The 14,838-nt window shown below is 37.9% G+C and overlaps 1 protein-coding gene across 8 annotated transcripts in view; it reads right to left on the minus strand.

The window, feature by feature from the left end:
* CSMD3 (CUB and Sushi multiple domains 3) overlaps positions 1-14,838 on the minus strand; it is a 1,871,449-nt gene that overhangs the window by 608,277 nt on the left and 1,248,334 nt on the right. For all 8 annotated transcript variants that reach the window (XM_073590214.1, XM_073590213.1, XM_073590210.1 and 5 more), the window contains 2 exons: positions 12,374-12,565; positions 11,605-11,743 (listed from right to left, as the gene is read on the minus strand). In XM_073590214.1, the coding sequence (XP_073446315.1) occupies positions 11,605-11,743; positions 12,374-12,565 (331 nt within the window). The remainder of the gene's footprint in view (positions 1-11,604; positions 11,744-12,373; positions 12,566-14,838) is intronic.

Raw genomic sequence — 14,838 nt, forward strand, 5'->3', positions numbered from 1 at the left:
TCGGGTTTCGTTTCATGAAACCCGACTTTGCCAAAAGTCGGCGACTTTTGAAATTTTTCGACCCGTTTCGCTCAACTCTACTGAACACTCATAAAGATCATTTAGTCCTGCAGTGGTGATCAAAGTGCCATCGCCAAGCTTTGGCACTTATATTATATTATATAGCTAACAGCCTTAACTTCTCTAAAAGTGAGCTTGCTGGTGTACATGCTGTTTATGATGTGTCTAGGTTGATAAGCTCAATGTTTTTTTTGCAGACAGACATTTTAGACACACGGTGTGTGGAATCGCACAAGACATTTTATATTATCTTCCATAATTAACATTTATGAAATCCTTATCAAATTTCGCAAAGAATTCCCTCAGTAATATAATGATAAATGGAGCATCTCAGGAGAGCTGCAAACCTAATCCCAACACAACTTGATATTTTATCATTTAGAAGTATCTGCATATTTCATGTTTCCTGTGGATGTATGAACCTGAAATGGCTTTGCTAACAAGATCAGTGTTTCTTTGGGTTTCTTCGGGAAAAAGTCAAATCACATTATATTTGATTCATTTGATTTGACCTTTATGAAGGCCTTTTCTTCAAAATAGACTTATCCCTATATGTACATATATTTTCATTCATCATATATAACAGAATAATGGTCCTGATCATTCCCATTGGGGAACACAGACAGAAAAGGGACCCAGTGCAAAAATAATATGTGTGCCCTTTGCAGTCCAACAGGTCATCATAATGCACAATTTCACCTGCTTTGAAGGTGAAACTACGGTCACTTACTGTTTGGGCCCCTGGGCAGCTACACAGGTTGCAACAATAGTATGTCCACCGCTGTACTTTGCTTTTATTATCCTATCCATTGAAGAATATTGGAGAGAGTGAACATAAAGCATAGCAGGCATGGATATTAATGGAGAAAGTTTCAGTGTTATTTGACCCCCCTATTTGGCCTCCACCTCAAAGCTTATACTTGCCACATAAGGTCAAGGAATCTCCATTGTGTCTATTTTTCAAGGGTGTAGAGTTGAGATTCCTACTTATCTGATAATTGTCAGCTTATACTTTCTGAAATTATATAAATATATATAAAGTACATATATATACAGTATGTTTAAGTGAATTTGTCACCATATTTCAAAATGTAAACTAAATACAATATTACATAAATCTCTTAGGCCTGTTGAGTTTGGTGACCTTACTTAATTCATGCCAGAATAAATGCATCATCCTGATATTAAGTTGAGACCTTTATGAGTCCCACTATGGAATGATATACCTCTATTTTTTGTCTCAAAACTACAACAGCTTTTCCTGGTTTTTAACATCCTGCTTACTATATGGACTGCATGTCCTAAAGGGCAGCTTCTCTTAAATTCTTGATATGGAACCCATCACATTACCTATACTTTTCCCAACCAGCACTAATTAAAAAGAATAGCTATTAGATATTTTGGCCAATTCTGCACATCTTTCCTGGTTCCTCTAATAAGATACTAGCTTGCCTTTTACTGAGCGATGTCACCTTGTTTGCCCTGTCTGTAACATTTGTTGCGTCCTTTGCTCCAATGACAAATTAGAAAGGATGTGGAAAACTGCTGCCATCCACTCTGCTATCCTTAATTATTTTCTGATAAGCAGATGTACCCTATTAATTATGTTTCTTTTCTCTCCTGTCCATCACCAGTTAGCAACATGGTGATTAAGGATAAGCAACTCATTTGAAAAATAGAACCAATTAACAACCCATTACACATTCAATGGGGAATACCACAAACAGACGAAAACCTAGAGTCTGGAAACAATCTGCTAATATAAAATATATAACAACTGCACAACTTTAATATCGGAGTTAAGCCTTGTAATGTATCTTTGTATAGCTGTAAACTATAAGCTCTTTTGAGTTGTGATAATTGTTTCAAAAATTAGAGTTTAAGATAAATTTCCATCTTTTGATGGGGTATGGTCAAACTACTGGAAACATTCCAGGCTCTCTGTTAAATGAATCCTGTAGTGTTTCAGAGAAAGCATAGTTTTAAAAGCCACACTTTAGTTGATTGATAAATTTCTCCCATATGCGTACACAGGGAAAGATTAGCGACAAATAAATTCCCAAAAATTTCAACACTGGAAAGTTTATAATTCCTTGAAATATACACTTTGGCAAGAGGAGAGAGAACCTCACTGGCCATAAGAGTAAGGATTAGTGGACCCAATGATATTCGAGTTTTTCAGGTTCAACCGAACTTTAGTCCAAAGTTTGGTAAGGGTACCAGAACTCTACCCCAAACTTGAACCCTCTTTTTCTCTTTCACACACTACAGAAGGTAGAGAGAATTACCCAGTGACTATGGAGATGGTAAATGACTCTGCCTTACAAGCTGTGCTCCACTGGGAGACACTGATCTGTGATAACCCAGATACTGATCACCACTGTACAAGATAAGATAAACCTTAAAATCTCAAAGCTGCGGGGAATTATAGGGAGACCTGGACTGAAATGCAAAATTATGTTAGCTTTCTATCTGGTGCTTGATCAGTGGGGGTAGTGTTACGAAAATGTTTCAATTAACGTGAAACCGCCAATTTCAGTAAATTCAATTCAAACTTGATCTTCTGCCGATTAATCTATGTGTCACCATGGACATGATACCACTGTGGCCATTTACCAGTTTGGCACTGAGTAAAGGGGGTTTTACACATAGCAATATCGCTAGCGATATCGCTATGTGTGATATTTACCTCCGACCGGCTCCCCCACTGTCCATCGCTGATCGCGCGAGAATGTCCGGCTCCATTTCTCGTCGTCAGCTTGTGACGACGAGCGACGCATGGAGGCAGGCAGGAGGACGTCAGGATCACTGTGTGTGAAAGGTGAGTATGGTGCGCTGCGTCGCTGCTGCATCACTGTGAGGTCTGCCTGTGTGACAGCTCACTAGCGATCATTTAGCGATGCACCAGCTATCCTGACCGGGTCGGATCGCTGGTCGGATCGCTGGTGCATTGCTAAATGTAAAAGGGCCTTAAGGACTGGATTCAGTAGAGTTTGTGATTATTTTGAACACCTTCCAAGACAAAATTGTATAAGATAACTATATGTAATAAGTCTGAACTGAACACTCACAGCATGGAGCACAACGCTGAAATAATCTCCCAGAAAGAATGACAAAGGAGAAATATGCAATCCATTAATGCAAACCTCTTAAACTCAATGCTTTTCTTTACCATAATGATTCTTTTACCTTAATAGACAAAATGAAAATCTGAAATTGGGAAAGGTCCAGGTAGAAGATGAAATAAGTTGTTCAATTTAGTCCCAATTTTTCATTTACAGAGCAGTTAAAGTAATTTTCGGTTTGGGTATCTATGGATTTGCTTCATAATAGACAACTAAATTGAAATTCCAAAGGAAGTTGACAATGACTAGAAGGATTAAATGCAGCAAAAGTAGCACAGATTACCAAATTGAGAAAGTTAGGCATGTGTTCTATAATTTTCATTCTCGTCGTAATTGTGTTCAGTATTCAGTAAATATATAGCATTATGTGAGGGATTTTGCGCATTTCCTATTTTATAGTCAGCATCTTAAATAATTTTGGTATGTAATTGAACAATGTTAATTGAGAATAGTTCCTCTAGCTAAAAATTAACCTCTTTATGAAGTGTGATGTAATAGTACTTCACACACTGGGTGCTGCAGAATGGAACGGGTTAAAGAGCTGATCCTGCTCAATATCTAGCAGATGCCAGTATCAGCAGCTCCAATCACTGTCATTTAAACCCTTTCACCCCCCCAAGTATGTTTTTATCTTCATGACCATGCCAAATTTTACAATTCTGACCAGTGTCGCTTTATGAGGTGATAGCTCTGCAATTCTACAATTTATGAGGTGATAGCTCTGTAATTCTACAGTGTATCACAGTGATTCTGAGATTGTTTTTTCATAACATACTGTAATTTACAAAAGTGGTATCTTTAGGTAAATAATTTTTGCATTTGTTTGTGAAAATATCAGAATTTTGTTAAAAAATGTTGTAATTTTTAAGCTTTTAATTTTTATACCCTTAAACCAGACAGCTATATCACACAAAATAGTCAATAAAGAACATTTAACACATGTCTACTTTGCATTAGCATAATTTTTGAAACATAATTTTTTTGTTAGGAAGTTAAAAGGGTTAAACGTTTTTCAGTAATTTATGATCTTTGGACAAAATTTACAACACCAATTTTTTTAGGGACCACATTATATTTGAAGTAAGTTTGAAGGGCTGATATGACAAAAAATACCAAAAAGTGACACCTTTTAAAAAGTGCCCCTCTCAAAGTGCTCAAAATCACATTCAGTAAGTTCATTAACACTTCAAGTACTTCACAGGAATTAAAGCAATGTGAAAGAAAAAAATGAAAATTTTACCTTTTCCCACAAAAATGTTGCTTTAGCCCCAAATTTTGCATTTTCACAAGGGTAACAGGAGAAAATGTACATTTTTTTGAACAATTTCTCCTGAATTCAGTGATACACCATAAGTGATGGAAAATTACTCTTTGGGTGGACAGCAGGGCTAGGAAGAGATGGAGCGCCAATTGACTTTTGGACTGGCATAGATATCGGAAGCAATGTTGCATTTGCTGAGCCCATGATGCACCTAAACAGTGGTAAACCCCCTCAAATGACCCCATTTTGAAAACTGTACCCCTAGAAGAAGTTATCTAGAGGTATTGTGAGCATCTTAAACCCACAGATGCTTCTCAGAATTTTATAATGTTGAGTCATGAAAATGAAAATATTCACTTTTTCAGCAAAAATGTTGTTTCAGCCTAAAACCTTTCATTTTCACAAGGTTAACAGAGGAAAATGGACCATAAAATTTGCAATACAATTTTTTCCTGAGTACAATGATACCCTTAATGTGGTGTAAAACGACTGTTTGCGTACATGGCAAGGCTCATAAGGTATGGAGCACCAATTGAATACTATTATCATTTTTCCACTGAAATATTGCTTTGGAGTCAAGTTTTTAATTTCAAAAGGAATAATAGGAGAGATTGAACAGTTCAATTCGCTACACAATTTCTTCTGAGTCTGGCAATAACTCGTGTGGTGGAAAACTACTTTTGAGGTACAGTGCAAACCTCATAAGGGAAGAAATGCCATATTTCAGTTCAGATGTTATTGGACTTGTTTGAAGGTGCCATGTCACATTGGTAGGGCTCAATAGAAAGAATGAAAATGTGGGTGCTTAAGATCCACAGGGAGCCACGATCTGAGTCAAGAACCACCCAGGTCATATAAAATATATATAGATTTATTCAGCACAACACATTTCAGGGAATATCCATCCCCTTCATCAGGAGGACATAAAATGAGATTCACTCAGTGCTTTAACTAGACCGACATTTATGTGATTGGTTAATAGTCAATGTATGTAACAAGTCATAAAAAATGCATGCTCTTGCATAACATTTGCATAGTTAAAAAATCATAAATAACATGCAGTAAGAATAAAAACAATAAGATGATAAAAATTATTAGGAAAGGGAAAAAAAAACAGATGCAGCTCAATAACTCCTATGATCCCATTCCCCTGTGTGGCCATCTTCTATATAGATCCAAAGTTATTTGAGATATCTTGGTGTGTCTATGAATCAAGTCCCATTTAATTATTAGTTAATACCTCACTTCACAGATGTTATACTTTGAGATACGGAACTAATGGGAGTGCTCGATACTTATGTTCAAACCTTCTGGATGCAATGTGGCCAATTTATACATGCAGAAGTATTCTCAGTTATTTAGCTTCTGTAAATGATCTGGACTGGTCTCAGGTATCTGTTCAAGAACGGTCAAACGTAGATTGTCAGGCCTTTTTTGATGATATATTAGAAAATTTATGGTCAAACTATGATATCACTTTTGATATTATACCTGTGGTTGTTCATTTTGTTGGGAACCTGTTGCATGGTACATCCCACATATTGGAGACCAGATCCACATTCAAACAGGTTAACAACAAATGACATGCCACAAGTTAAATGTTGGTAAACCTCAAAAGTTTCTCCTGGCACCCAAGAATAAAAATTTGTACATCCATACATCAGCATTGTGCAGCATAGGCGCTTAGTGTTTCCACACTCATATATTCCCCTTGATTCAGGACTCACTAAAAGGGTATTAAAAGATTTAATTATCTGCCACCAATTGTACTAGGGGCAACAAGATTTTTTAAACTCTTGTTCTTTCTGAACTGGGGCTTTTAGATATGCCCATCAAAAGGACCAGATCATTCCCTAAAATGAGCAAATACTTTTTTTAAAAGGTTTCTGACAAGTCTATGGGATATACTGAGTGATATAAAAAAAATTATATCTGTATTATTGTCCTCAACAGATTCATTGGATGTTTTCTTTTCATCCCTCTATCTCTTATTTTGTTCAAGCAATTAATCTGTTGGTTATTTCCTGTTTTCTCATAGGTATCCTTAAAGATCCCTTTTGGATAACCTTTTCCACTAAATATTTTATGCAAAACGAGGGATTCTTTACTGAAATTCTCATCTTTTCTATCATTTTCCCAAATATACCAGTACTGTTCATAAGAATCATTTTTATCCACTTAGAGAGGTGGCCATTAGAATTTTCTAGATAACTTTTCATGTCTACCTTTTTGAAATATTTGGATGTATGTATCTACCCAGCTTGTATTTTTGGAAATGATTAATTCTAGAATTCAATGTGATTTTTTTTCAAATGTGGATGTACATTTTAGCCACCATTTATTATTATTCAGTTTGTCTATAAAGGTTAGTGCCTCAACCCGAGTTCCAGTCCAGATGAATATTAAATTGTCTATAAAACATTTGTAGAATAGGATGTGGCCCATTGGCAGGAGGGACTGTCCAGTGTGGAGGGACTCAAAGTGCCCCATAAAGAGATTTGCATAACTGGGCATGAATATTGTCCCCATTGCACAGCTCCTGATCTGCCGGTAGGTCACACCCTCAAAGATAAATACATTATCATTGAGTATGAATTCAATACTATTCAAGAGAAAATTCCCTTTGATGTCTGGAGACATCATTGTTCTGGCACAGAAAAAATTCAATTGCAGTCAAAACCAACTCTTGATCAAAGTTAGAGTATAGAGCACTTGCATCTAGTGAGAAAAAAATGCAGTGTGGGATGAGTGAATTTTTTTAATTCCATGATTAAATAGCACAAGTCGCAAATATGGAAATGAAGTTGTACAACATACATTTGAAGAAACAAATCTATAGTGGGACAGGTTAGTTGTAATGGATCTTACTCCTGAAATAATGAAACACCCAGGGGAATGTGTGGGGGTAATAAGAATATTGGATATAATATAAAAGTAAGGCCACTGAAAAATTTTGACGCTAAAAAAATCCTATGCTTCTTATTTAGGATGTTAGAACTAATGGCTTAATTTGTATTCCCATTTGCAGAGCTCCTGAAATGCCAGAACAGTGGAGCCCCCCATAAGTGGCCCCATTTTACAAACTATACCCACCATGAATTCATCTAGGGGTGCAGTCAGTATGTTGAAACCGCATGTGCCTAACAGAATTTTAGACCGGTGGGTTGTGAAAAAAGAATAGTTACATTTTTACCACTAAAATGTTGTTTTCTCCAGAAGTTTTTAATTCTTATAAGGGCTAATAAGAAAAAATGGACTTTACAGCTTGTTTTGCAGGTCAAATAATGGGTAAAAGTGACACCAAAATTTTGACACACAATTTCTACTGAATGTGGAAATATCCCAAATGTGGTGGAACAGTACTGCTTAACCACACGGCTAGACTCGGGAGAGACAGTGCAATATTTGATATTTGTCTCCTAGAGCACAGATTTTAGTAGAATAGTTTGCTGACTCCATATACAAAGCCTCTAAGTGCTAGAAGAGCAAAATCCCCATCAAGTGAGCACATTTTGGAAATAACATTTCATTGGGAATTCATCTACAGAAATAGTGACAATTTGAGTGAAAATTGCAAATATGCCATTGCAGTGCCTTACGTTTTGGTGCACAGTATGTTGTAGTGCCAGTACATTATGTGCCGCTTTTGCTTCTGGAGGCATGCACCCATAAATTAAGTGGCTCTCATCCCTACAGAAATGCCAAACATGTGGATACTAAATGTAGTTTAGTCATACTAGGACTCAGAAGTGAAGGGGGGTATTTGGATTTGGGAGCATAGAATTTGCTGAATTTCTTTTGGAGGGGAGCCATTTCACTTTTCTAGAGTTTTCTTGCTACCAGTAATGTTGAACCCCCCTATATTTCCATCTACAGATGACGGACCTGTGTGGGAAACTGCTTTTTTCTGTGGATTGAGTTGAAGCTGTTATTGAGATCATTTTACATAACATTTTGAATCAGATTTATCCTGTGTTCTACTCTGCACACTTACATCAGGGTTTCCATCTAAATCTCCAAGTGACGTGTTTCAGATGAAATTCAGAAGTGCACGAAACTGTGGACAGACCGTATTTTTATGCATGCTTAATATGACGGATAATGCTGATCACAAGCCAGACAGTGTCCACAGTGCCTACATCTGCATCCTTATAGGGAATCTTTCGCTGGGGTCTCTGTCTGAGTCACATAGTTGAGAGATTTATACTGAAACCCCTATGTAAGCGCTCAGCACAGAGAGCAGGATAAGTGTGTGTCGAGCCTTAATGCTGACTTTAGGAGGCAGAGTGAACAAATCAACATCAAATCAAGAATTTTTGCTATTTATTTTTATGCCTTTCCTCAAGCATTGTAAATGATTAGACAACTTTATTCTTCGGGTTGGTGCGATTACAGTTATACCAGAGTTATATCTTTTTTATGTTTAGCTGTTATTACACACTAAAAGATGCTTTTTATTTTGCAAAAACAAGTTTTTGCATTGCTGTGTTTTGAAAGCTATAATCTTCTATATTTCTGCTGACAGAGTCATGTAAGGGATTGTTCTTTGTGGGTTCAGTTGACTTTTTTATTGGTACCATTTTCATGCACAAAAATTTTTTTGGATTGCTTTCTATTCTGAATTTTTGGTGGCAGAATGAATAAAAAAAAAAATCAGAAATTGTTTTTTATGACGTTCCAAGTGTGGTAACATTGAAAAGTCAGCTTTCATCTTTGGGTCAGTGCGATTACAACGATGCCACATTTATATAAATTTTTTATGTTTTGCACAATAAAAACTATTTGATAGAAATATAATTGTTTTTGCACCACTATATTCTGAGAACTAAAGTTTTTTTTATCTTTTCACTGATGGAGCTGTATGGTGGCTTGTCTTTTGAAGGACAAGATGATGTTTTTAGCTATTTAATTTTTATTTTCATTTGTCTTTTTGATTACATTTTATTCCACTATTTGGTGGTATTATGAAAAAGTATAGCCTTTTGCCTCATTTTTTATGTATTTTTTATGGTGTTCACTGAAGGAGTTAACTAGTGTGACAGTTTTATAGATCAGGTCGATCCGGATATGGTGATACCAAATGTGTGAACTTTTTTTGTTTACTTTTGCTTTTATATAAAACTTTTACATAAATGTTTATGGGTATAATATTTTTTGTTTTTTATTATTTTTTGTTTTTTACAATGTTGTAACTTTTTAAAACTTTTTACATAGTCCCTCTATGGGACTTTAACTTTTATGACTCTGATTGCTGGTATAATGCATTGAAACTTGTGATGAGCGAGTATACTCGTTGCTCGGGTCTCCCCGAGCATGCTTGCGTGGTCTCCGAGTATTTTGGCGTGCTCGGAGATTTAGTTTTCTGTCGCCTCAGCTTCATGATTTGTGACTGCTAGACAGTTTGATTACATGTATGGAATGCCTGTTTGTTAGGGAATTGCCTCATGTATTCAGCCTGTCTACAAGTCACAAATCGAGACGAGGAAAACTAAATCTCCGAGCACGCCAAAATACTTGGAGATCACCCGAGCAATGATGTTACTCGCCAATCGCTAATTGCAACACATCAGCATTGCAATGCTTTATACATGTCAGTGCTACTACACTAACATATGTCTTAGCATGGTCTAACAGATGTGCTGTAGCTGATAGATCCAGAGGTCATCATGACGATCTTGGATTACCATTATGAAGATTGGGCCCTTGCTTTGACTTCACAGGAGTGTGAATCGGATGGGAGAGGAAGCATCCTCCCTCTCCCATAATCTTAAATGTTGTGATCGATATCAATTGCAGCATTTAGGAGGTAAAAAAGATGGGGGGCAGTGCGATGACCACTCCTGGCTCTGAGAGCTGGGGCTCAGCCATCATGTAAGATGAGCTCCCTGCTGCAATCCCATGGGCACAGCTCCTGTGCTGCTTACAATTGCCATAACATATCTATACATCATCGGGCGGGATCCCCTATCTGACCATGACGTATAAGTACATCAAATGTATTGAAAATGTTAATCATTAAAGTGCACCAACTTGAATTGATTCCCCGCAATGTGATCCCAGAGTGTAGAAGGATTGTCAAGACAATCCATCTTCACTTTGCATCTCACTGCAGGAGGCCAGTTGAAGCTGGGTACTAACAAGTAAAGTAAAAAAAAATATAGAAAAATATAAAAAACCGAAAAATTTGAAGTCCTTTTTTTCTTTCCATAAAATCAACTTATTTGTGCTTTATCTATATATATATATAAATAATAAACCTGTTTGGTAAACTCATAAAGGAGAGAAGAAAACGTAAACTCATGTATTGGAGGGGTTTATTTTTAGAGTGTGGGGAGGTTGACACCACATCTTCTTAAAAAGTTTAATAAAAGGCAATCAAAACATAATAAACACCCCCAAAATGCTACAAATAAAAAACATAAGCTCACCAACCCAGTCATTGACTGCAGCATTTACATGCACTTTATAGAGGCATTGCTATAACAGCAAAAGTTGAATATAGCTGATTTTATTATTTTTTTACCTGGAGTATGCCGACAGGTTTAAAAATGTTAAAAATGTATTAACAGAAAAAAGACGCTTTAAGAGTAGGTTTAGGCCTTTAGAAATTAATCTATCAATACCAGCCATCTTCTATACCTCTGTCAATGAGATATAAAGAAAAAAACAACAGTACAATTATCATGGGGTCCAGATGTTTTATTGCCTTTGGCCCCAATTCTTTTAGAATGGACTTTCATTTGAAGGAATAAGATGTGCTAAACTCATTACAAAAATGGCTGCTACCTAACTAATTTGTTGCATCTTATCACCTGGCAAGGACTGGCATAAGAAACGCCGCCACTAATGATGAATTTGAAGGGCAGGCAAATCATAACTTATCCTGACCTGCCTACTCCCAAATCCCACCAAATTTAGTGGAGCTCTTTGAAACGGCAAAAGTCACAAAATTTTTGCGCAACACATTATTGTGGAAAAATTTTTACTACTTCTTAAACATTACCCCTTGGATCTGAGAGAACATCGTTTCAGGAAACTGTCCCATCTAGTTTTTTAATCTCATACAACCCTCTTAATTATGTTAAATTCAGAACCATAAAAATTTGCTCCTGCTTAAATTTCCAGTATGTAAACCAGGGTAAAGAAATAACAATTTACCTGATGAAAGCCAAAGAAATGACATAGTCTGGATTCACTGTAATAGTCCAGTCGCAGTCCCTGCTGTGTGGATACGGGTGAGGGAAATTTGGAGATAAAATGAAACCAGCAGAACCTGTTAGATTTCCACCACATGGAGCTAAAAATAATGAAAAAAATAATAGTTTTGTAAATCAAGTATGGCGAGTTTTAGATATTTAAGCATAGAGTTGTTTTGCTTTCTGTTCCCAGCTGTTGTATTCAGTGGAATATATAATGCATTGTATGTTATGCGCTCATTTTATTATGACAGAATACTTATACAGAATGTGAGGAGTTTTGTTGGTGGCCAATAAAATACATTTCATCACACTTCCTCCTGAACCAATCATTGATGTTGTACTATAAACTCAGCATTTACCTTCACCCTATCTATTCACGTGCGCATCCGCCATATGGTCAGTTGCCTTTGCACCTCCACCTCATCACTTCACTAATCTTAAAAAAATGTTTTTCAAAAAATGGTACCCCTATTACTACAAGCCTCTAGGCAACTGCCTCCTTCATTTATCTCTCTTGCTACTCTTGCTCAACCTAAAGTTGTTCAGTTTAAACATTGGCAAAATAGCTTGCAGTCCATATATAAAACCTGTGTCCATCCTGAAAGCACCATACTTTTTTTTATAGGAATAAGTATTGCAATTTTAAAAAATATTAAATCAATTGATGCAGAGAAAATAGATTGAAATAGAGTTCCTAATGAGCTGACAAGATAGCACAAACACGTTACCTATACAAGAAGGAGGACTAGGCTGCCAAAAATAGCGGTTATCCACTTGTATACATGTAATTCTTTCTTCCCCTTGTAACTCATATCCAGGATCACATTGAAAAATGACAGTATCCCCAGGTTCTCGACCATCGCCATTTCTAGTACCATTCATTGGAACTCCAGGATCTCTACAAGCAGTAGCCACTGAACCTGAAATGTAAAATAAAATTTTGTGAAATAATAGAGTAGATGATTAAGCAATTTTCATGGTGTTATTGTTTTTTCAGTTTTATTTTTTTTTGCTTTTGGAGACAATTTAAGCCCTTATATAAACTGCTCAAAAATAAAGGGAACACATCCTAGTATATTATGTTGGTTGTGTTCCCTTTATTTTTTTGAGCAGTATATATTAGACTGTTGGCTGGACCCAATGATATTGACAGGCTTGGCCGACCGTCTAATGTGTATGGGCTTACTGGCTGACTGATGTTTGGGAGAGATGATGATTTGGAATGTCTGCTTTCAGACTGCCAATCGCATTGTTCTTCCTAAGATAAGTTGTCATCCGAATGATTGGCTGAAGCATTGTCCGACCAACAGTTATTTAATTTGTGTGGTCAACTTAAGATAACAGTTAAAGAGAGAGAAAATAACCCTGATGTTTTTTCTCCTGTTTTCTCTTTCTGTGACCTTGTGGGTCAATTCAAATAACATTCTTAAAAATGCACTTTCAATAAAGTCATAGAATAACTCTATATGGATAGGAAACCACCACTTGTAAAGTGAACAAGTTTGAGCTCCCTAATGTCCCCTTCCTAGCAATAAACTGGTGTACTATTTTGTGAATAATATATTTTACAAGGTTTACATTAGGCATGACCGAGTAGTGAAATACTCGGACTCGCTGTATTCATTACGAGTAGCTCCTAATACTCAGGTACTCGTAACGAGAAGCGAGTCCAATGTATGTCTATGGGAAATGCGAGTAATGGGCTGTGTGTGTGTGTGCGGGGCTGTGCTGGCCTGTGTGAGACTGTGCTTGGCTCTGTGGGACTGTGCTGGGCTGTGCGGGTACTGTGATGTGCTGTGCGGGGACTGTGCTGGGACTGTGCTGGTCTGTGCGGGGACTGTGCTGGGACTGTGCCAGGCTGTGCGGGACTGTGCTGGGCTGTGCGGGGACTGTGCTGGGACTGTGCTGGTCTGTGCGGGGACTGTGCTGGGACTGTGCCAGGCTGTGCGGGACTGTGCTGGGCTGTGCTGGGACTGTGCTGGGCTGTGCGGGACTGTGCTGGGCTGTGCGGGGACTGGCCGGGCTATGCGGGGACTGTGCAGGGACTGTGCTGGGCTGTGTGGGGGCTGTGCGGCGACTTTGCCGGGCTGTGTGGGGACTGTGCTGGGACTGTGCTGGGCTGTGCGGGGACTGTGCTGGGACTGTGCTGGGCTGTGCGGGGACTGTGCTGGGCTGTGCGGGGACTGTGTGGACTGTGCTGAATATTGTGAGGCGAGTAGTGAAATTTACTCGCCAGGATTCAAGTACAGCGAGTACCGAATCCTAACAAGTATACTCACTCATCCCTAGTTTACACCTTTTAATACAGTTTTCCTTTTATATTAATTGTTTCTGATCATACTGCAATAAGGGCAATGTAAAATGTGGTAAATCTCGTCCAATATTATGTAATTCAGATATGTTGTTGAGGAGTATGAGAAGCAACCAGATCTGAATCCCACAAATGTGGAACTGCCTATTTTGGGAAATAGCCAAATCCACAATACACAAGGTTTAATTAAAGGGAACCTATCACCTAATTTTTCAGCTATGAGCCATGGCCACTGGCTTTCGGGGCTTATCTACAGCATTCTACAGCCAAGTACTGCAGTGCGCAGGTGCTGGGCCTCTCTAACCCTTCCCGGCGCTTGCGCACTGCAGCACTTGGCTCTGCCCTCAACAAGGCAGATTAGTAAGCCTGCGCAGGAGCCACGACACAAAGCAAGGAAGATGACGACATTGTGTGAAGCTGGGAGGCGCCGGACCAGGACCTGCGACGGCCATCAGACCGGACCGCCACCGAGTGAGTATAATAAAACTTGTTTTTCTTTTCTTTCAGGTTAGATCGGGGACTTATCTACAGCATTCTAGAATGCTGTAGATAAGCCCCAAAAGGCAGTGACCACAGCTCATAGCTGAAAAAAGGAGGTGACAGGTTCCCTTTAAACAGACACTAGTTGATGGATTTGTCAGAGTTCACCCCCTCTTTCTTACCCCCCAAAAATCTTTAATTACACATCTAATTGATGCTGTGAAAAGCCTAGATCCTTTACACTGGTGCCAAACAAAACCTCCGAATGTTGTTCAGTTGATTGACAAGATCCACTAAAGATAAAGAATAGAACTAACCAGATGGTATGAACATACTCATGACTCACTTGAAAACATATGGAGCTCCTGGAGAAGATACTTTCAATTAGCCTAATCCCACTAT

Source organism: Dendrobates tinctorius, unplaced genomic scaffold, assembly GCF_039654945.1.
Source record: "Dendrobates tinctorius isolate UK_male_01 unplaced genomic scaffold, ASM3965494v1 ptg000116l, whole genome shotgun sequence".
Taxonomy (NCBI): Eukaryota; Metazoa; Chordata; class Amphibia; order Anura; family Dendrobatidae; genus Dendrobates; species Dendrobates tinctorius.